The 22,296-nt window shown below is 37.4% G+C and overlaps 1 protein-coding gene across 3 annotated transcripts in view; it reads left to right on the top strand.

Moving 5' to 3' along the window:
- The window catches only part of DOCK9 (dedicator of cytokinesis 9), a 151,189-nt gene extending 132,850 nt beyond the window's left edge, over window positions 1-18,339 (top strand). For all 3 annotated transcript variants that reach the window (XM_086482052.1, XM_086482050.1, XM_086482051.1), the window contains exons 45-53: window positions 1,169-1,275; window positions 5,843-5,965; window positions 6,327-6,440; window positions 7,924-8,070; window positions 10,140-10,350; window positions 11,883-12,073; window positions 13,276-13,376; window positions 13,569-13,707; window positions 18,217-18,339. In XM_086482052.1, the coding sequence (XP_086338178.1) occupies window positions 1,169-1,275; window positions 5,843-5,965; window positions 6,327-6,440; window positions 7,924-8,070; window positions 10,140-10,350; window positions 11,883-12,073; window positions 13,276-13,376; window positions 13,569-13,707; window positions 18,217-18,339 (1,256 nt within the window). The remainder of the gene's footprint in view (window positions 1-1,168; window positions 1,276-5,842; window positions 5,966-6,326; window positions 6,441-7,923; window positions 8,071-10,139; window positions 10,351-11,882; window positions 12,074-13,275; window positions 13,377-13,568; window positions 13,708-18,216) is intronic.
- The last annotated feature ends 3,957 nt before the right edge of the window (window positions 18,340-22,296 follow it).

Genomic DNA, 22,296 nt, shown 5'->3' with positions numbered 1-22,296 from the left:
GCATGACAGTTCAAAATGAAGCAAAGTCCTGGGTCTACAAGATGCATTTTCTCTGTTCTTTTTGTGCCGTTTGCCAGATACTTGTGTAGTGTCTAGGCTGTCCCCTCTGCCCCAGTGATTTCAGAGGCTTCTCTGAGACCAAATCTGAAACTAAGTTGCTTGTCAAAGTTACTGTGTCCTCTTGGAAGCCTGATAAAAACTAACTGTTAACTAATGATAATCTGTATTAATTTGTGATTCCTTTGGGTGATCTGCGATTTTTGTCTACTGTCATATAAAAGTTATTTCTTCTCGGCAATACAGAGGGTCGAACTTCTGCCTGAGGTATTTCTGGGAGCGAAACAAAACCATGCATTTGAGGCAATCATTCTATAAACCTATGGTGATCAGAAGCCCAGCTGAGCAAAAAGTGTCTTTGTAGGAATGAGCTGTGAAATAAATACTTGCAAGTCCTTGTGCTTCTGTAGTATTTAGTGGTTGTTCTTGAGGCTTTAATTAATGCAGTTTTTGGCCAAAAATCCTGATTTCTTAATTCAGCAATCTGATATAATAAAAAAGAACTAAAAAGAACAGGTGAAAGAGGTAGGTTTCATGTTAGAACATTCTAAAACCCATCTTTGCCAAATACTTATTTCAGTAAAGGAAGTTAGATTGCTGGGGTTTTGTCTTGCTTGTCGGCTCACTTTCTGTATGTACAGCTCAATAACCTCATTTGCCATCCCTTGATCGTTTTGTGTGGTTGGTGTTAGTCCATTCATATTTTTCAGACTGATATGCTGGGATGTATTTGTGTACACAGTTCCAGCATGACTTCATGCCATCTTAATTAAATACTGTAAAAGTTACCTTGATTACTTTAGACTTAGGGTAGGGTAGATTAGACACAGGTTTAAGATAAAATAGGAAGATTCAGACACTACTTATTTTGATAAGTAAGAGTCCAGGTATTAACGTTTGTGGGTTTTTTAAAATGTATTTGTACTTACACAGTAATGTAAGGTTTAGTATTTTAATCATGCAGTAGGAGGCTGGATTTTTTTTATTTATTTATCAGTTTGGTGGTAAGTATATTTAAATATGGTTTCTGCCTTATCCAGCGTCACAGAATGGCCTAATGTTATCTTGGCAGAGAAAAGTAAATTTGTCTGGTTTTCTTTTTCAATGACAGGGATGTTTAGGCAAGGCTGTATTGCTTTCAGAGTAATCACACCTAATATAGATGAAGAGGCTTCAATGATGGAGGATGTTGGAATGCAAGATGTTCACTTCAATGAAGTAAGTAAACATAAGAGTGTTGAAACTGAGGCACACTGAAGTGCTGTTTGCTTTCCCAAGTTTTGTGTTTCAGGCTGACTAATATGATGGATATTATAATTGTTTTCTTAGCTGCTATTCTTGTCTTAAAACGGAAATAAAAATTTTCTGTGAGCTGTCCTAGCTTCAGAGAATTTACTATATACATATATATTTTAAATAAAGCACTAGCACATCAACTCAACACTACTATTGGAATAAAAAGTAGGCAAAATGGGTTTTTAAGCTAGTTGACAGGATGAACACTGATGTGGCTTATTTATTACAGGTAACAAGATTTGTGGTTTTTGAAACTGACTTTGATTTAGGTTGTTACTACACGAGCAATCACGAAAATGTGCTCACTGGGTTTTCCTGGTTTACAGTTTCCCTAAGCAAATATGCCATAACAATGAAAGTGGTTTTACTGACACCAGACTTACGTCAATGGGGTTTTTTTGTTTCTGGCTTTTCACTCCTTGTGTCTTCGCTGATCCGTCTATGCTGGCTGTACAGTACATTTTACTGTTAAGAAGCCTATATGAAAAGATTATGAATAATCTTGCTCATGAAGAGCTACGTCTGCACTGTGTATTTGCCAGTATAGGTGGGGGAGGGAGGGACAGACCACAACTTGCAGTAGCTGTGTTAGAAAAATCCCTGGTGTGTAAGCATAGTTGTCCAACAAGAAAAAATTTTTCTTTTATGTTTTAGTTTGTACACGGTAAGGTGTGTGACAGAGCTATTTGACTGTGCAAATTATGACTGTACTAACAGACTTAGGAGGAACAGATGAAAAACTTTAAGCCTGAGTTTTACTCCTAAATTCGGGTACTGCTTTGCTCTATAGTTTCAAGACAAAAATTCTTGACTTGCCTTTTTCTGGGAAGGCAGGAGTTAGAATTACTTGAAATGAGAAATATAGTGCTTTTTCTTTCCAAAGACGCCCAATAGCAGAATGCTTTTTTTGACTTTATGTGCTATATTCTTTAGATCACTGATTCTCCTGATCCTGCATGGAATTCAGCATGTTACTCAAAGCGAAGTGTAAGCTGCTCTAAGTGAGCCAGGAGTTGGCTTTCTAGTGACTGCTGCTGATGGAAACTTTTGTTAGAAATTCTTCTCAGTGTATACCTGACAAACCATTTGTCAGAGCTGAATTCTTTTGTATTTTTTGAAATTGGAATGTCTTTATTCTTTTCCTCATTAGTCAGTCCCTGCAAAAAAGGATATACTGCTTTTTCTGGGTCATTGAACCCTACGCAAATTTCTTTCCATCTCTCAGTATTTCCATGGAACGGAAGTAAGCCAAGAGCAAAGTTATAAGCCCGTGGAGCTTGCGAAAGGATCAAACCTTGCCAAATTTCATTTTTCCCTGCATGCAACCCTTTTTAAACTTAACCATGTACTACTCTAGCTGATTAAATATTTTTAAAGTTACTATTTTTCGGAGAAGTTCTTATACTTCACTCTGGGAGAAGTAATAATAGGGAAGAGCTGTTTGGAGTTTAGTAGACTAAAAATCATGATAAATTAAGATGACTAGTATTTTACAGAAGTATTTCAAAACGGGTAGTCTAGTTCCTTCATGAATAGGAACGTATTCATATGTGGAATATTTCCTCAGTATCTTCTTATGTAAGCAAAACTCTATTAGTCTAAGAAAAAAGAAAGTCATATGACAGATAAATTTAGTACAGACATCAGAAAGCAAAAATATATTTTTCAAGCTGTACTTTACTGGTCCTGAGCAAAATTATGCTTTGATGAGAATTCTTCCTATATGTGGTAACAAGAGTCATGTGGAATTTCTTTCTTAAAACTTGGGATTTCCCTGGATGCTAGTTATATTAGAGTTAAATCTCTAAAAGAGTAATTAGAAGTATGGGGGGTCAGGGAGGATACCTGTATGTTTCTAAAAGAGGCAAAACATCTTTCATATTCTTCAGTTTATATAAAGTCTTCCCTTAAGACTTTATGTGGTTTCTGATTTAAAAAAATGAAACTTTTAAAATTCTCAGTTCTCATTTTAAAAGAGTTCTCTCCCAGGCCAGGGTTACCCTGACTCATTTCCTAAACTAGCCAGTTGTAAAAATAAACTTTTGGTTTTCAACAAAGGTACTGTTTGCATTTCATTAAAACAGTTTCATAAAACCTAGACAGCCTATTCAGCAGCGTAAATCAGATTCTCCTTGCAGAACTAAAAATCTTCTGGGTGTCAGAAATAGGAACGTAAAAGCCTGGAACCTGCTGTCCTTTCCATGCTAGACTTTGCTGTTAGCAGTCCATCTGTGAGAGATCTGAGCTGTGGCTAACCAGCCTGTGGCAGGTGCCAGATTCCATGCAGATTAAGATTGGAAACAATTTCATTAAGATTTTCTGGGTTTTTTTCCAAAATAAACGCTGCCAGAATACAGCTCCACCACAGATATTAAGTCAATCTCTACCTTCCTATTTGGTTTTTTTCTGGTCTCTTGTTAGACATGACTTTCCATGGGAGGAGTTATTCTAACTTGCAGATTAGATAATGGAAGAGCTTCACAGCTCAGATGGTATTATAGCTCTTGTAAGTGATCAACATGCACTGTAATTCAATATATTAAAGCACTTTATGAAAAACAGAAATAGATGCTTACCCAAACATGCAAGATACTTTAAGTATGGTGGTGAAAGCTGCTATTTTTCAGGGATACTCAGGCTGATATTGTTTAACATCTTTATTAGCAATCTAGGTTATGGGCTACGGTGTGTCGTCACGTTTGTGGATGAAACTAAATGGGGGAAAAGTGACATGCCCAGGGGGCAGGGCTGCCGTTAGAGGGACCTTAGACTGAAGGAACATGGAAGCCTCTCAAAGTTCTACAAAGACAAGTGCAAAGCCTTGCATCTGCGAAAAAAATCACCCAGTGTCTCAGTACGGACTGGGGATGCACTGGCTGGGCAGAGCCCTCCAGAAAGACCTGGGAGTTCTAGTGGACAAGAGTTTGAATGGGAATCAGCAGTGTAGCCTTGTGGCAACAAAGGCCGACTGCATGCTGGTTTGTATTGGAAAGAGCAGAGTCAAGCAGTGGAGGGAAGTGGATTTTCCCCTTCCTTCTTGGCATTTGTAGCACCTCATCAGTAATCTTGTGCCTGGTGCTACCTCCTGAAGTCAAGAGAGAGCAACAAACCTGAAAAAGTCCAGATACTAAGGCGGTTAGGGGAAGAGCCAGACTCAAGGTGCACAATAAAAGAGTAAGAGGCAGTTCTCACAGGCTATATGGAGGACTCAGATTGGATATATGGGGAAAAAACCCTCTTCCCATGGGGGTGGATAAGCACTGAGACAGGTGGCCTGGAAATGTTGTGGTCTTTTCCTCCTTCCTATCAGCTTTCGCACATGAAGCTTTTGCTCTTTCTATTTTTTTCCTGTGTGCAAACACTATTACACTTCTTTGCTGCATTTGGATGCCCTCTGGTGTCGTGTTAAGACTCTTTGCGTAAAACAGTGGTGGTGGACAGCGATTGTGGGCCAGCAGTGACACTGGTCTTTCTGTTCTCACCAGCTGGTTGCTGAGGATGGAAATATTGGGGAGTCTATACAGCCCCATAATGATTGGGGGAGAGGAGGAGATGTTTTAGGCATCATTGCGGCACACAGATAAGGGTAGAATTTTTCAGTGGCTTTTTGCTCTCAGTATTAAAGTTGGCTTTTCTTAGTGATGTCTTTATGCTGTCTTAGTCCTCTACCAAAGGGAGGAGGGAAACAGAGTAGCACTGGATCCCTTCTAAAGGTAAAAGGAGTTATTTCCAGCTTCTGGCTTTGCCACTGTGATGCAAAACTGGTACCGGAAGGTCCCGAGAAGTAGAAATGTCATGTCTTCTGACACCACTCAGTCTCAGACTTGGATTTTCTTGGAAGGTCTTGGAGCTCAAGACACGTTTTAAGAGGACTGAGATGAATTAGGGTATGTGGATGGGAATGGGCTTCTTCACAGTGATTCCATCACACTCAAGCCGTGACCAAGTATATGACAGGTTTGTCACAGGAGCTATAAGCTGTTCCGTAATATCTGTAAAATTGTTTGTTATAACTGAATTGATGGAGTTAAACAAGTATTTTTAAATTCATGAAAACTAGAGCAAAGTAATAATGTTATCTTAGTTCTTCGTGAAAAACCAAAAAAAAACCACAAAGAAACAACACTTGGGGAAAAAAAAAAGCCATGTTGCAAGGTAAGACAAGGGTCTCAAGGTCAGACTAATAAAGAGTGGGTCCTCACACAGGTGTTATTTGTAGACTTAAGAGGTCAGGAGTATCTAAAAGGAAAATGCTGATAAATACAAAGGGTACATGTGTACACTCAGCCCATTCTGTTTTGTTTTGTTTCCTTTCAGCAATTTTTGATTGCCACAATAATTTAAAATACTATGTGTAGCTAATTTTATTTTGAGGCAAGATCTCCCTTTTCCTTGGGAAGAACTTTGGGGGGTTTATTTATTTATTTTTTACTTTGCTTTTCACGAGTCCTGAGTTGTTTTACTTTTTCAAATGTGTATCCAAATCTAGGATGTGCTGATGGAATTGTTGGAGCAGTGTGCTGATGGACTCTGGAAGGCAGAACGCTATGAACTCATTGCTGACATATATAAACTTATAATTCCAATTTATGAAAAACGGAGAGATTTTGAGGTACTAAATTCATCATAAGTAAATTTGAGCAAGAAAACCCATAAATTTTCTAGTCTAACTGCATGACACATTGGACATCACAGATCAAAGATTATTAAAATTGTAACTGAAATACAAGTGTGTTGAAATTTTTGTTTTAATTTTAAATAATTAAAAATGGTTTTCTTTAAATAAATATAAATATAATTAAATATTAATCTTACATATTGTCATTCTGATACAAGTGCTAAACCTATTGCTACTGCTCAATAAAACAGTGGGTTTAGTTGTTATTAACTACTAGGACATCATTTATTGTTGTTTAAGATAGGAAAGTTCTACATTATTCTTTTACTCCATGATTATAATGTTTTATTTTTAGAGGCTTGCTCATTTATATGACACTCTTCATCGAGCGTACAGTAAAGTAACAGAAGTTATGCATACAGGCAAGAGACTACTGGGAACTTATTTCAGGGTAGCGTTCTTTGGACAAGTGAGTATTATTTAACTTTCATTTGTCTGCTCTATGCAGTAAGAAAAAAATGAATTTATTTTACAAGGTATGCTATTTCAAGATACCATGACATGAAAAGTACAAGAAATGTGATCTGTAAGAAATTATTAACCGCCATCAATGATTTAATTTAAAACATCTATCAATTCTGATACAATTCTTCCTTATTTTCCTCAGTGAATTTTTTTCTTTTTTTTTTTTTCTTTTTCTTCTTTTATTTACTACCTTAAGGCAGCGGTAAGTTTTCTATAACATCAGTTCTTAGCAATGTATTGACTTAATGTCTGTAGTGCTACGGTGTGGTTTGCAAGGCTGCTTCTTAGATTGGTATGCGTTAATAGCCATTGCAATTCAAAAAATAACATTAAGTTCCATTTAGAGAACAAATCACTCTTTTCTGTGCATCAGTATTGCATGCTCCAAACAAAAGTTCTGGCTGTGTATTGGACAGCTTCACATCCTCTAGTGTATGTCTAGAATGCCTATGTATTGGTATGGTATCATGCAGTATCAAGTAATACACTTTCTACATGCGTAGCCCAGTTGCTAATTGTTCAGCTGAGCATGCAGAATTGTAAAATACTCTGAGCAGTGTAACTTTACCTGTATTCTGTTGTCTTTTACAACTTTATAGCAATACCAGTTTACAGACAGTGAAACAGATGTTGAGGTAATTACAGTAACTGCTTACAAAGCAAGCAATGCAGTAAAAACTACTGCATTTCACCTTAGTTTGATGTGGGTATTTTTGTCGATCTAGCCTGTGTTTAAACATGATATGTTGTGCTTTTCTATTTTGTCTGTTTTGTTTATGACAAAAATATTTATTTTCTGATTTCAAACATGAACTCAGACATGGCTTGTTGTTTTAAACCAATGACCTGTTTCACTTTCCAGGTACTCTATATTGCATTTAGTTATGGTTTTAAGGTTTTATGTAATAAAAATTAAGTAGTATATAACAATATAGTACAACGTAAAATTAAGATTTTTACATAAATTGAATTTCATTTTCTGTAATTACTACATAAAGATTTTTTTCAGATTATTTTTATGTAAACCATTGACAAAATACTCACTTGTGAATCAGGTAGTCCTGTTGGGCAACAAGATTTCTGTTTTGGCAAGTGAAACAGTGCTGAAAGTTCACTTTTAAATAAAAGTGAAGAAAAGTTATCTCAAAGGCTTGGTGCACCATAAAATTACAACAAACCTTTAAAATTTTAACTGTGTGTTTCCATTATCTTTCATTCATTCCGTAGTAGATAATTACATTTTTCTGTTATTTTTATTATCTTAGAAAGCCTTTTTTACTTCAGATTTTAATTTCTCTTTATTTATGTTTGCTTGAATCCTGATGTTAAATGTTTATATTTGCTTTGAACCACGCACATTATATTCATCTTAATCATTGCCCTATGTGATTTTTTTCCCAAGATTTTGACTACTTCGTTTTTTACAGGGATTCTTTGAGGATGAAGATGGAAAGGAATATATCTATAAAGAGCCTAAACTCACGCCTCTCTCAGAAATTTCCCAAAGACTCCAAAAACTCTACTCTGACAAATTTGGATCTGAAAATGTCAAAATGATTCAGGATTCTGGCAAAGTATGATCTTTATTCTCTCTTAAAAAATTCTAATGTATTACTTCCACTAATCCACTTGAAATACTGTGGGGTCGCTGTCTGTTACTCATTTGGCACACAAATATATGTGTCTAAAAACTCTATTGGCTGAAGAGCATCTCCTATTAAGTTTACATTTAAGAACAATGAAAAAGCTTCATTTCCATAGTGTTACCTCTCAAAATAATAATTGTATCTTAGAACAAATATATGTTATGGTCATATTCTGTGTTAACTTCAGCTGTATTTCTTGCCGGTTCATGCACATTCTTTGGAAGTTTTTCCCTTTTCTGCACCTTGAGAGCAGAGTCCAAACTTCTGAAGTAAGAAACAGACACCTCTTCTGAGAAAAGTACCATATGTAAATAACATTTTAATTCTGTATTAGTTGTTCTTGTTATCCTTTGCCTGTGTCTCTGAGCCTGTTCAATTTTATAAATGCTTAAACTGTAGGAAAAATACACTCACACAGAGTCATCTGGTTAAATCTAGACTTGTCATAGGAAATGCTTTCCTTTGTAATTGAAGGCTCCACAACTGGTGAACTGAAAAGGGCTACAGTATCCCATATGCTGAGAAGAACACATACTGCACAAGCTGCCTCTCTGCATTCCTTTCGTTCCTTCCTCAGCCAATTTTTAACTTCTGTTTGGCTTCAAACTTTATGGTGATTTTCTCTTATAATTTCCTGTCTTTTCTGTTCCTTGATTCTGCCAGTAAGGTCATAAAGTTCTGTGCTTCTCAGCCTGAAAGTGCAGCAATGGTGGGCTTTTCAATATGGGAACTTTACAAGGAGAAGAGGGCTTATGCAAGGGCTAGATTTCATGCCATGGAAGGCAAGAGATTTATATTGTAACCTCAGTTTTTCACAGCTCTTCCAGTGTACTCTCCTGAATTCTTTACAATTAAGTATAATACATGTGTTTGTCAGCATTTGTAGGGAACAGTTTCTAATAGATGTATCAGAATGAGTACATAAATTACCACTTCAGTTCCAGTCCAGTAATCTTAAAAAAATACCAGATTTAAAAAATTTTAAAAAAAAAAAAAACCCAAAAAACAATCAAGCAGCATGTTCCAATAAAAATGGATAACAGCAGGGACACCTTAGCTCTGTTCCCAGTTTGCTCCAGGACTTACCTGGTGATTTCATGTGTGTATTTGCATTGTTGGTTTTCCCACTTAGTTTATAGAGGTGAAATGGCTCAGAGACAGGCAAAGATAATGTGAATATTTGACATGGGACTAAAATGGTAGGCAACAACTTTTAGAAAGATGCAGAGGTTTATGGCACTCTCCTTATCCCGCAGTTGGGGGAATTTACAAAAAAAAAAAAAAAAAATCCTTGGCCTGTTTAGGGACCCTGTTGGGCAAAGACTTAGGAGGCCTTATCAATTGGTACTGGAGATTAGTTGCTGCCTTTACCAAATTAAAGATCTGCCAGTTCATGAGGCTCTTACTCATTCAGTTCTAGAAACAAAATGAACTGAATAGTGAAGCTTCAATTTGCGCTGCTCCCACCGGTATATTCATTGGGACCCTCATAGGGTGTCAGAGTTGAGACAGACAGGTTAGGAGTAGTGTCTTATGAAGGTGATGTCTGAACTGTTTATGATGTAGGAGGTTATTTTTAATTATTAACTTTTTAAAATCACTATTAATTTTTGACCTCAAATCTACTGTTCTGTCAGCTGTCACGGAGTACAAGTATTTGTTTCTGGGTTTTCTGTATCTGTGCCTTCCATTGTTAATCATGGGTATAACTGTTTTTGTTTGCAGTTCTGCATACAGCAATTATCAATAATGAGTATTAAAACAAAACAAAACAAAAACCCAACCCCACAACATGTTGTAATGCATCTAGCTGTGTTGTGTTCCTAATAGTTAGAAACTGAACGCAGAGAAGCCCTGTGAGAGCATTAACATTTCCTGTGTTTTCAGAAACGTAAAGGTTAGGAGACCAAATTTAATTTCTGAAAGTTGTGTCACTACAATTGAATCCGCTTTTTTCACAATCTAGCTATGTGATTTTTTTTTGTAATTTTTTTAAGGTAAATCCTAAGGATTTAGATTCAAAATATGCATATATTCAAGTTACACATGTAGTTCCATACTTTGAAGAAAAAGAGTTGCAAGAAAGAAAAACAGATTTTGAAAGGACTCATAACATTCGACGCTTTATGTTTGAGATGCCTTTTACTCAAGCTGGTAAAAGACAAGGAGGAGTAGAAGAACAGTGTAAGCGACGGACTATTTTGACAGGTACTGATTGAATGGAAATTTCCTATTAAAAGAAAACTGTTCTTTTATTTTGTTTGTTGGGGGTTTTTTAATACATAGTTCTTCATATACTAGTTTTTCTTCATGTTGTGTATTTTGTCAGAAAAAAATCCTTTAAAAGATTCCATACGTGATTGTTGGAGGTGACAAGAATTACGAAGTATACCAAAATACTGTTAGATTAAAACAACCTTTTAAAATTAGTACATACTTGAAAGTAATACTCAAAAATGTGAAATGCACATACTTATAAATGGCCATTTGAGAATAGGTATATCATGGTGTGATTTCTTAACGCCCTAAGCCCTAGAAAAAGAATGTAAAATTTCATATTTGACTATGTTCTAACAGCCTTTCACTTTTAAATCATTTTGGGTTTTTTTTTAATAATGGAAAGTCTGCATCTCTCCCTTTGCCCTTCACCTCTCTTTTCAGTGAAACATTGAAGAACAGTGGTATTAGGCTTGCTGGTTCGGGTATGGCATTTTTCGACATTCTTCCAGTCTTTGGATGTATGAAATTCAGCGTTGGTTCTTTTGGCTAAAAGCACTAAAAGAGCCTGCAGGGCAGGTTTTGGTTTGGTTTCCATCCTCTGTTCCCTTGTGACTTTGGATTAATCACTGCGCTTTAGTTTCTCATTTGTTAACTTTAGAAGGGAGAGAGAGTGCCCAGCTATCTTCCCATAGGCTCAGACTTTAAAGATAGTTAGTTCACTGATACAAAACTTTTTATTATACTTTTAAGGGAGATAATCGAAAGTTATGGTGTGTTTGACAATGTTTCTGTATAATGCGTAAATCTGAATTTGTGAAATAACAAATTGTGCTTTGACTGGAAGCGTTAATTCAAATGGTCTAATTCTATTCTGTATGGTTTTTTCCATTTCACTCACTCACAGTCCTTTATAGCTATCAGCCAAAATACTTTTCATGGTTTTAGCCAAAACTAGGTTTTTCAGATTGGTTTCTTCAAGGGATAATCCCCAAATAATTTTTTGATATTTTTTCCTCAAGCATCAGGAATTGTGGGTCTGGAGTCTAGCTTTCCTTGTTCTTAGACTTTGTGTTTTGTCTTTGTTAAGTGTAAAGTTCCTTATCACTGTCTGAATATAGTGGTAAAACAAAGTGTACGTTATAATGTCAGTTGTCCATAGCTAATACGTGTGAGGAAATAGAAAATACAGCTTTGCTATTTTTGGTTCTTCTTTTTGAGATCTGTGCATGATAACCAATTCTTTTTACAGTTCTCATATGAATTAAGTTCTAATGGTTTATTTCTTGGTCATCATTAGTAGCAGTAATGACAGTGATCTTTCTTTGCTGTAACACATGCAAAGCTACGCATATTTACATTTTCAATATTTTGTTTCACTGTATATTTTGTAGTATTTCTAATTATATAATGTGTTATTAAATTGGGCAACTAATTACATGAAAATGAGATTTTAGCATAAAATTCTATCAAAACATTGAAAAACTTTTTTCTAACTATATTAAACTTGTCTCTGTCCATAGCTATACATTGTTTCCCGTATGTGAAAAAGCGCATTCCAGTAATGTACCAGCACCATACTGATTTAAACCCCATTGAAGTAGCCATTGATGAAATGAGTAAAAAAGTTGCAGAACTCAGGCAGCTCTGCTCTTCAGCTGAAGTGGATATGATCAAATTGCAACTGAAGCTACAGGGAAGTGTCAGTGTTCAGGTAAGACCATATAGTTTGCCATTCAGCTATTTCACTTGCTTCTGTCCCTGAAAAATTATGTAAGTAGCGTTTTATCATTAGTTTCTATTCTGTATGTTCAAGAATGTCCTAAATTAGAAGTATGCTGACTGTTTGCAGTTATTTCCAGAATAGGGAAAGCAGTAAAAGTACTTCGTATAAATACTGATTGTGGGCAGTTACATGAAAGAATTAAGATTCATCTCTGGAATCTATGGTGGTCTGAGCCCCTCCAGGTTTTGGTGTAAAGCTGAAACTACCATAAAACAGTGACTTCCCACATGAGGATGAATCAGCATATTTTGCCTAGATGTAGGTCTGCTCACAGTAGGTTTAACATGGTCATTATTGCTTTTGCATTTTGATAAGATCCCTATGGAGATGAAGAAGGAGCGCCAAAATATAGGAGGAGGGTAATAGTAGAAAATCTCACTGTGCAACATTTTGTTTTACCTAAGGCAAGCAAGAACTGAATGTATAAAGAAACCATCAGATTCACCGAAATAGGGCACATAAAGCACCTGTAGCATGTACAAATCAATATGGTAAGAGTCTTAAGAGCGCAATGACAGAAGTACTGCTCTGTTACTTTTAACTAATTCAAGTCAAAGGAACAGTAAACACAGTCATCTGAAATGTTGAAGAGAAAAGAAAAAAAAATCCCAAGCCAAGGTTCCAGAATAAGCCAGTTCTCAAGCTAGTATTTGGGATCAGAAGGGAGGGGCTCTTACTGTTAATACAAAAGAATAATAGGGGTGAGTCAGAAGTCATTGAATCCACTTTTCACGTAGCTGCCATAACAGCGCAATTAAATTTCTGCTAATTATTGCAGAATTTTCATCTTGGAAGAGTGTGTTTGATAGATAAGCAGACCAAACAGTAGTAGAGTTAGCTAATTTTCCTCATTTTCCCACTCTAATTTAATAAACAAAGATGACAAATTGGCAATATCGGCTGTTACTTTGCCACATAATCAAAGTAGTTTGTTCATGCAGAGTGCTGTAGAGACCTCTCCTGCTCTTATGTTCCAACTCCAGCAGGTTTCCTTATTTCCTAAGTCCAGATCTTTGAAATCAATGTGTTCTCCTAAGAAAAGCAAATCAGGCAGACACCTGTAGTACCTGTTATTGCTAAGACAATATGTCAGAGAACTGACTTTATGTTATAATTCTTGTTCTTTTCAGGTTAATGCTGGTCCATTAGCATATGCAAGAGCTTTCTTAGATGACACAAACACCAAAAGATATCCAGACAATAAAGTAAAGCTACTAAAGGAAGTTTTTAGGTATGCTTTTTTGGGGGAAAAAAATTACTTTTTTTTTTCAAGACTACTATAATAAGCATTTTTTTTTAAACGTTTTTAACTTTTGTAGTGTTCTGGCTGCATCAAAAGCATACTTTAAGCTGACATATTTAATTAATCTTTTGGATTTTGTACTCCTGCTTGAGATCTTCTTTATTATTTTATCTAAATCAGGCAATTTGTTGAAGCTTGTGGGCATGCTCTGGGTGTAAACGAGCGACTAATAAAGGAAGATCAGTTGGAATATCAAGAAGAAATGAAGGCCAACTACAGAGAAATGGCAAAAGAGCTTTCTGAAATAATGCATGAACAGGTATGTACTGAAATTCACTTACACATACCAGTATTCAGATGTAGCTGTAATGTGAACTCACTAGGAAGAGTGTATGTAATGCTTTGCACAAAAGGATTTTGTTGTTTTTTTTTTTAATAGAAGCATATCACAGAATTGTGGAACTTCATTTTTTTTCTGTTTGTGAATTTTCTACATATGCTTTTCTGACCTTCAGAATCAAGTCTTCCTCATTAGGAAAGTAAATCTGGTGGGCACCAGCCTGTTTTTTTGTAGGAGAGGAGTACTACAATAAAGAGAAAACAAATTTAATGACATGAATATATGTCATTTATACTTCATATGCGTGGTTACAGGGGTCTCTATTCAGTGACCCAAAAAGCTCAATTTAGTCTATACTTCCTGGTAACTGTAGAGGGTTTTGATTTGCAAGCTTATTCCTTTTTTCTTTGGATTTTGAAGGGATAAGCATTTACTTATGCAACAAAGAGTTAAACACCTTTCAAGAGGTATTCCAACCCTTTTCTTGAGGGGAATCCACTGCAGACAAGCTGGAGATAAGTCATGGGGAACAGGAGAGGTGCCTGAGGACTGGAGGAAAGCAAATGTCACTCCAGTCTTCAAAAAGGGCAAGAAGGAGGACCCGAATAGCTACAGACCAGTCCGTCTCACCTCCATCACTGGAAAAGTGATGGAACAACTTATCCTTGGTGCTGTCTCTAGACATATCAAGGACAAGAGGGTCATTAGAAGCATCAACATGGCTTCACCAAGGGGAAGTCATGTTTGACCAATCTGATAGCCTTTTATGAAGACATAACCAGCTGGACAGGTGATGGCAGTGCAGTGGATGTGGTTTATCTTGATTTCAGTAAAGCATTTGACACCATCTCCCACAGCATCCTCGCAGCTAAACTGAGGAAGTGTGGTCTGGATGATTGGGTAGTGAGGTGAGGTGTGAATTGGTTGAAGGAAAGAAGTCAAGAGAGTTGTGGTCAAGGGGACAGAGTCTATTGGAGGCCTGTGTGCAATGGAGTCCCTCAGGGGTCGGTACTGGGACCAGTACTATTCAGTACATTCACCAATGATCTGGGTGAGGGAACAGAGTGCACTGTCAGCAAGTTTGCTGATGACACAAAACTGGGAGGAGTGGCTGCCATTCAGCGAGATTTGGACAGGCTGGAGAGCCGGGTGGGGGGAAATTTAATGAACTACAGCAAGGGCAAGTGCAGAGTCTTGCATCTGGGAAAGAACAACCCCATGTACCAGTACAGGTTGGGGACTGAGCTGTTAGAGAGTAGCATAGGGGAAAGGGACCTGGGGGTCCTGGTGGACAGCAGGATGACCATGAGCCAGCAATGTGCCCTCGTGGCCAAGAAGGCCAATGGCATCCTGGGGTGTATTAGAAGGGGTGTGGTCAGTAGGTCGAGAGAGGTTCTCCTCCCCCTCTACTCCCCCTGATGAGACCACATCTGGAATAGTGTGTCCAGTTCTGGGCCCCTCAGTTCAAGAAGGACAGGGAACTGCTTGAAAGAGTCCAGTGCAGAGCCACAAAGGTGATTAAGGAGGTGGAACATCTCCCTTATGAGGAAAGGCTGAGGGAGCTGGGTCTCTTTAGCTTGGAGAAGAGGGGACTGACAAGTGACCTCATTAATGTCTATAAATACATAAAGGGCGAGCGTCAGGAGGATGGAGCTGGGCTCTTCTTGGTGATGTCCAATGGCAGGACAAGGGGCAACAGGTGCAAGCTGGAGCATGGGAGGTTCCACATTAACGTAAGGAAAAACTTTTTCACTGTGAGGGTGACAGAGCACTGGAACAGGCTGCCCAGAGAGGTTGTGGAGTCTCCTTCTTTGGAGACATTCAAAACTTGCCTGGAGGTGTTCCTGTGTGACCTACTCTAGGTGGTCCTGCTCTGGCAGGGGGGTTGGACTAGATGATCTTTTGAGGTCCCTTCCAACCCCTGATATTCTATGATTCTGTGAGATATGGGAGAAGGAAAACTAGAACTCTTGTGGAGTGAGATGTAGGACTTTGCATCTGGGATCTATCGTAGAAATGTCTCCTGACTTCAGAGGCAAGTATATTATTTCAAGGAGGACAGGAAGGGCTGAAAATTCGTGATTGATCTCTGCCTTCTTGACATTTATATTCATCATATTCATCGCTTCAGGTTCCTTTTCTTTCACCCACTGTGTTTTGTAATCTTTTCCCAGAGGCATAGAGTGACTTATAGTTCTTAACCCTCAAGACTTGTATTTCTGGCCCACAAGAAATACCTGTGTTTTCTGATAATGTTTTACCTTACCAATACACGTTTGCAACTTTGTTAGATATGTAACCATAATAGCAACTCTTCTTAGCCTAGGAACCAATGCATCCTAGTCTGGGTACCCACTTGATACAAAGAGGAGCTCCGAGTCTCTCTTGTCCATACAAAACCTATAGGCTTTACTCAGAAATCAAACTGTATAGGAAAAATCAAACTTGAGACCTACCTGAGTCGTTCAGTCTAGCTGACATTTAAACACTCTCTTAAGCTTCGAGCTTTTTTTTCGGAATTGCATCCTTTAGGTTTACGATGACTTTATCCATTTCCTATTTTTTGACATCTCTAAATTTATTATTATCCAAGAAATACTTGCTCAAAAAGGTAGTCAGCTTGCTGGTTTAACAGCTTATCTGTAGGCTTACCTAAGGAAGATTTGCCTTTATTCTACCCTTGTTTAGATGGTATCCAAAACCTTTAGGGCAATTTTTTTTCTGTTCAAAAATGTGTCAGTTGTTTAATGCTCGCTTCACACACTTTCCTGCTCTCCTGTATTTCCTAATGTAGTTTTCTCAGGTGCTGTGCTTTGAGTAGCTCTGTGCTGTGATAGAATTATGGTGAAGTACAAGAATACAGCAAGCACATAGGCTTTATTTTCATTCCCTTACTCTTTCGTTATACTTTCATAGTGAAAAGCTTCCCACAAAACCAAATTCTTTTAACCACTGATGACAGAGAATATTGTGAAACAAGGTTTGTAGGGAGTGATACCATTTTGTCAGAATCGTTGTGTCGTTTTTTTAAAAAAACCAGTCTTTTAGATATGCATGTAGAGGAAAACAGTTTTGAAAGATCCCTGGAACAGGAAAAGAGATTGCTTGGTTGTCAATTAAAAATGGGACAGTTTGACTGTATTTCAGTGTGATGTATTGAAAAGCAGAAAGCAGTGAAGGGTTTTAGAAAGGATAACTGATTGGACAGCTGATCAAGATGAATGAAGTATATGGGAGAATTAGACAGCTGTACAGAAGAACCCTTCAGAAAAGAGAGGAAAGCGTTTTGGTCCAGTAATTTAATAAGAATAATAAATGAAAGATTAATATTCTCCTGGTGTAGGAAAAAGTAAAAAGATATAAAGAAAAAATACTTTGAACTCAATGCATACAAAGATATGGATGTTCAAGAAATGCTCAGATGTGTGTTTCCAAAGACTGACGATAAGAAAAAACATGTAATGTCTGAAACTTCAGGAGTAGATCACATTGTTTAAAAGTAAACAAGGAGGAGGAGGGGCAAACAACTGATGACTATAAGATTGTGTGAACAGAATATGAAAGTACAGGACTGGCTGCAGTAATGTGTACTATTAGTCTCCCACTGTGTTCTTTTTATACAAATGTAGTTAGCCATAAATAATTACAACATGCTATGTTGTTGGGTTGGTTTGGGGTTTGGTTTGGTTTGGTTTTTAATTAGATTGATCACTCCCCTAAAGGCTTCGAATCATGAGGCTCTTCACGAAATCTTTAAAAATGTCACCTTTATGTGCCTGCCTATTGTTGTATTTGGCAAAAGAGCGTCTCACAGTGTTTGCTCTAATGTCACTGACGAAACCATTAGCTGTCTTACAATAGTGTGGTTTTTAAACAAGTGCAAAAATTTTGTTATGAAAAATTTAGAAAAGAATCTTAACAGATTTTTCTTTTTTCTCCTCTGCTGCTTGCCAATATGATCAGATGGGATGGTAATGAGTTTTCTTTACTTCTGCTCTTAGTTTGTATAAACTTTATAACATTCCTTTTTTTCCAATATTTCTGATCTTAGCATCAGGAAATTTATAGCTGTTAAGAATGAAGTTTTTTGGTGCTTCGATAGCTTTTGATAAGAAATGCTCAAATCATACCTCTAAGTCAAAAAAAAAGAAAACTAAAAAGGGCAAAAAGCAAGCCTGTTGTCATTGTGAAACTCCTTTTGAAAGTTAACAAGAGAAATGAGAGAAGCTGTCCAAGCTTCCTCTGGAGTGGACAGTGTAATACCTGAATTAGGATAAATTGTTGGTTTTGGAGACATGACTACTGCCGTCCTAAATCTAGCAGGGGATGGCTGAAAAGAGTAACCATCCTCAAAAAGAAGTTCTGTGCAATTGAGAAAGTACTGGGAAGTTGAGTCGATAAGCAGCACATTATGAAATTGGTTGGCTGTTTTATAAATACTTGTGTCATTTTGTAACATTTTGGTAAATACATGTTTTCCATTTTAAGATTACTCCAGTTGAAGAAAAGGCCAGTGTTATGCCTAATTCACTACACATTTTCAACGCCATAAGTGGAACTCCAACAAGCACAACAGTTCATGGGATGCCCAGTTCTTCTTCAGTTGCATGATTGTTTTGTAAAGGAAAGTATGTTCGTTTTTTTTTTAAAGTATGTGGATTTGCTTCATTGTGTGCAAACTCAGGATGATTTCGAAGCTAAATGTTGGGCACGTGCAAGCTGCGTAACTCATACGAATGTCTGAGCACACTTAGCAAATAGCAATTACTGGTAATAGTCTTTTAGAGTAAGGGAGGCGCGCATATATTTTTTAATCTTGCTGGTAACGTTTAAAAGTATTCACAATGTCATTGCAGAAGTGCGTGTTGGAAAATCATAAAGTTGAAGTTAATTTCTCTTTTTCATTAGAAAGTATTATTAAAATGAATTGCACATTACAAAAAAAAAAGGTGTTGTGGGATGTAATTTTACAGATATGTAACATTCAGGTGTTCTTTTTGTGTATGGCACATAGAGATTGATTCAAAGTACAAGAACTATTTTGGGGCTAGACAGAGACACTAGTTTTTGGGGCTTAATGGAACTGACAATAGTAGTTTTTGTACCATTTGACAAATTGTTGTGCTTTATTTTATACTTTGTTGCGTTTTGGAGGTATGTGAGCTTAGATCTTATTAAACAACTAAATACAACCAAAGGTCTGTATTAATGAACACTGAGTAACACTAAAATATCAGTAGTAGTAAATTGTTATGTACATATTGTTTGTTAATACAGTCCGTACAGTCTGTACATAAAGGTATTGCATTTCTAAGCATTTTTTAATATTCATACCAGCTCTTATCCTTCCGCTTTCAGTTTATTGTGAAAATTTGCTCATTCCAAGTAGATGCAGACTTTACAGTTCATTTAATCCTGTATATAAATAAGTGCAATATAAAGATGTATACAGTCTTTGCTATGTTAGGTTTATATGCAGTTATTAAAAGAAAAAAACTTTTTTGCCAAAGCAATGGATTATGTAATTGGTGATCATGGTTACTGTGGTAAATGGTGGTATAATTTAATGCTTTTTCCATATTCTTATTCTTTTAAGACATTAATTTAGTAATTTTATATTTGGGGGAAATAAAGGTTTTTAATTTTATTTAACTGGAAGCACTGTCCTGCTGTAATTAAACATTCTGTACTACATCTATATTAAAAGGAAAAACGTAGTTACTTTTCTCACTGTGTGCTCTGGTTTTTATTTTAGATTTGTCCCTGAGACTGGGGAAAGTTGAAAGCTTGATCAAAAAAGCGTGGCTTTTTGCAGTTTAAGTATGAGATGGGATGCAGACGCTTCTAGGGTTTATTTCATATTCCTTGTCAATAAAGGGAATTTAGGTTATGAGTTGAGACATCAGTTTTGGATCCATCAGATTTGACTCAAGTAGCATGTTACAGTAAGTAAAGGTTGTTACTCATCAGTCCAGTTAATATTGGGATGTCTTCAAAACTTTTAATCATGTGACAGTAGAAATAATCTTCTTATGACATAAGTTTTACTGTCATTTTCTGTAGCGTAGCGTGAAACTCATATGTTGCCATTACTTATCAAAGATTTTTCCAAAACAGCTCATCCTGGCAGTGAAATGCTGCGTAACTGTGCTATTTCCAATTATGTTCCTGAAACAAAATTCCTGTTTGTTTAAAATTCTTTTCCTTAAAAAAAAAAAAAAAAAAAAAAGGAAAAAAAGTGATAAATACTTCTAGACAGTGAACCCATAATTCTGTGTTAAGAGACAGTCTCCTTTCACCCCCTTTATTCTATATGCTTTCACTTTTTTGTTCATTTGTGGAAATGAGTGTAGGAATGCTTTGTTACCTACCAATGCAGTCAGTCTCAAAAGGAATTTCATTATTAGGAGAAAATATCTTGTAAAGTTGTTTTGCCATTCAGGAAGATTTTTTGTATCTATATATGAATAGAAATTGTGTACATCATGGCAGCTTCTTGCAATTACCCCACTTTTTCTAACTTCCCATTTGCCCTGGGAGCAGAACTGACAGGTTCCTACAGTTGTACATCACTTTTTGCACAGAGACCTCAATTTGATGGAGTTGATCTGCTAACCAACCTATAAATGTATTATGTATTCATAACTGAGTATCTATGTATATTTATGTATATCTAAATATACATGTAACTGTTTTGCTTACTTGCTGTAAGTTGGCATATGAAGAATAGTGCAATGTAGTTGACAAAAGATTGCCATAGATTTACATAGGGTAGTATTAATGATTAGTTCAGTTCTAAGTCTACAGACATTTTGCTAATCCTACATGATGCATTTATATGAGAGAACACACTCTCTAATATATTGGTTTGGTTTTAGATATGCTAAGGTTATAATTGTTGGGTTCTACCTCCTGAATAGCTCATTCTGTACCAGCTTTCCTTTTCTGCTGTTACTTCTGCAACCTGTAAATTTAGTGTCTAATATGGGTTATTTTATTTATAAAGGCTTGGGCTCTGTAATGGTTTTGACTGTGATAGTTAATTTTCTTCACAGTAGCTGGTCTGGTGCTATGTTTTGGATTTTATAACGCAGGGATGTTTTAGCTATTGCTGAGCAGTGCTGGCACAGCATCAGGGCCTTTTCTGCTTCGCACACCACCCCACCAGTGAGCAGGCTGGGGGTGCACAAGAAATTGGGAGGGGACACAGCTGGGACAGCTGACCCCAACTGACCAAAGGAATACCCCAGACCATATGATGTCATGGTCAGCAATAAAAACTGCAGAGAAGGTTTGCCAGGCCAACAGCAGTCCTTTTTGGCACCCAGTGTGGGGCTTGAAGGGTTTGAGATAACAGGTGTGACCACAGCATGTTAGAGGGAACTTACAATTATTATCTGTTTGACAGGGAGCGTGGCATTGATCAGATAAACCAACGCCGAGGACAAGTAGATCAAAATTGCAACCAGCAACTGTCATCAAATTTGAGAGCTTGTTAAAGGCTGTATTTGACTTCTGCCATTTGCTGTGCAGAGTAGCACTTGGTTGTGTTTTGCCTAGGAGTACTATGATAGAAGCATTGGCCTTGAGCCTGGTCTGGTGTTTGGGCCCTGCATTGTTGTCTTCCTTCTGCTTCAGGAACCATCTAGTCCAACCCTCCTGCCAGAGCAGGACCACCTAGAGTAGGTCACACAGGAACGCCTCCAGGCAAGTTTTGAATGTCTCCAGAGAAGGAGACTCCACAACCTCTCTGGGCAGCCTGTTCCAGTGCTCTGCCACCCTCACAGGGAAAAAGTTTTTTCCTTATGTTAATGTGGAACCTCCTATGCTCCAGCTTGCACCTGCTGCCCCTTGTCCTGCCATTGGACATCACTGAGAAGAGCCCGGCTCCATCCTCCTGACACTCGCCCTTTACGTATTTATAAACATTAATGAGGTCACCCCTCAGTCTCCTCTTCTCCAAGCTAAAGAGACCCAGCTCCCTCAGCCTTTCCTCATAAGAGAGATGTTCCACCTCCTTAATCACCTTTGTGGCTCTGCGCTGGACTCTTTCAAGCAGTTCCCTGTCCTTCTTGAACTGAGGGGCCCAGAACTGGACACACTATTCCAGATGTGGTCTCATCAGGGGGAGTAGAGGGGGAGGAGAACCTCTCTCGACCTACTGACCACACCCCTTCTAATACACCCCAGGATGCCATTGGCCTTCTTGGCCACGAGGGCACATTGCTGGCTCATGGCCATCCTGCTGTCCACCAGGACCCCCAGGTCCCTTTCCCCTACGCTACCCTCTAACAGCTCAGTCCCAAACTTATACTGATACATGGGGTTGTAAACAAAATTAATTTTTTAAAAAACTACATTTTTTCCGTTTTCGCCTCTGAAAGCCAATCGGTAGAGGGAATAAAGATTGTCACATTCCTCTTTTTTTCGTGCAGGGCAGGTGTTTCCTCACTTTTTCAATAACTCTTCAGTGTCTTTAACATCCTTGGGTAACCATAATACTCCTATTAGCATGTTTCAAGAATGTTTCCAGCTTTTCCTAAGGTTAACCGGCTACTTAGGAGCATC

This window comes from Leptosomus discolor, chromosome 1, assembly GCF_034619465.1.
Source record: "Leptosomus discolor isolate bLepDis1 chromosome 1, bLepDis1.hap2, whole genome shotgun sequence".
Taxonomy (NCBI): domain Eukaryota; kingdom Metazoa; phylum Chordata; class Aves; order Leptosomiformes; family Leptosomidae; genus Leptosomus; species Leptosomus discolor.
This window is presented reverse-complemented; position numbering and strand designations above follow the sequence as displayed.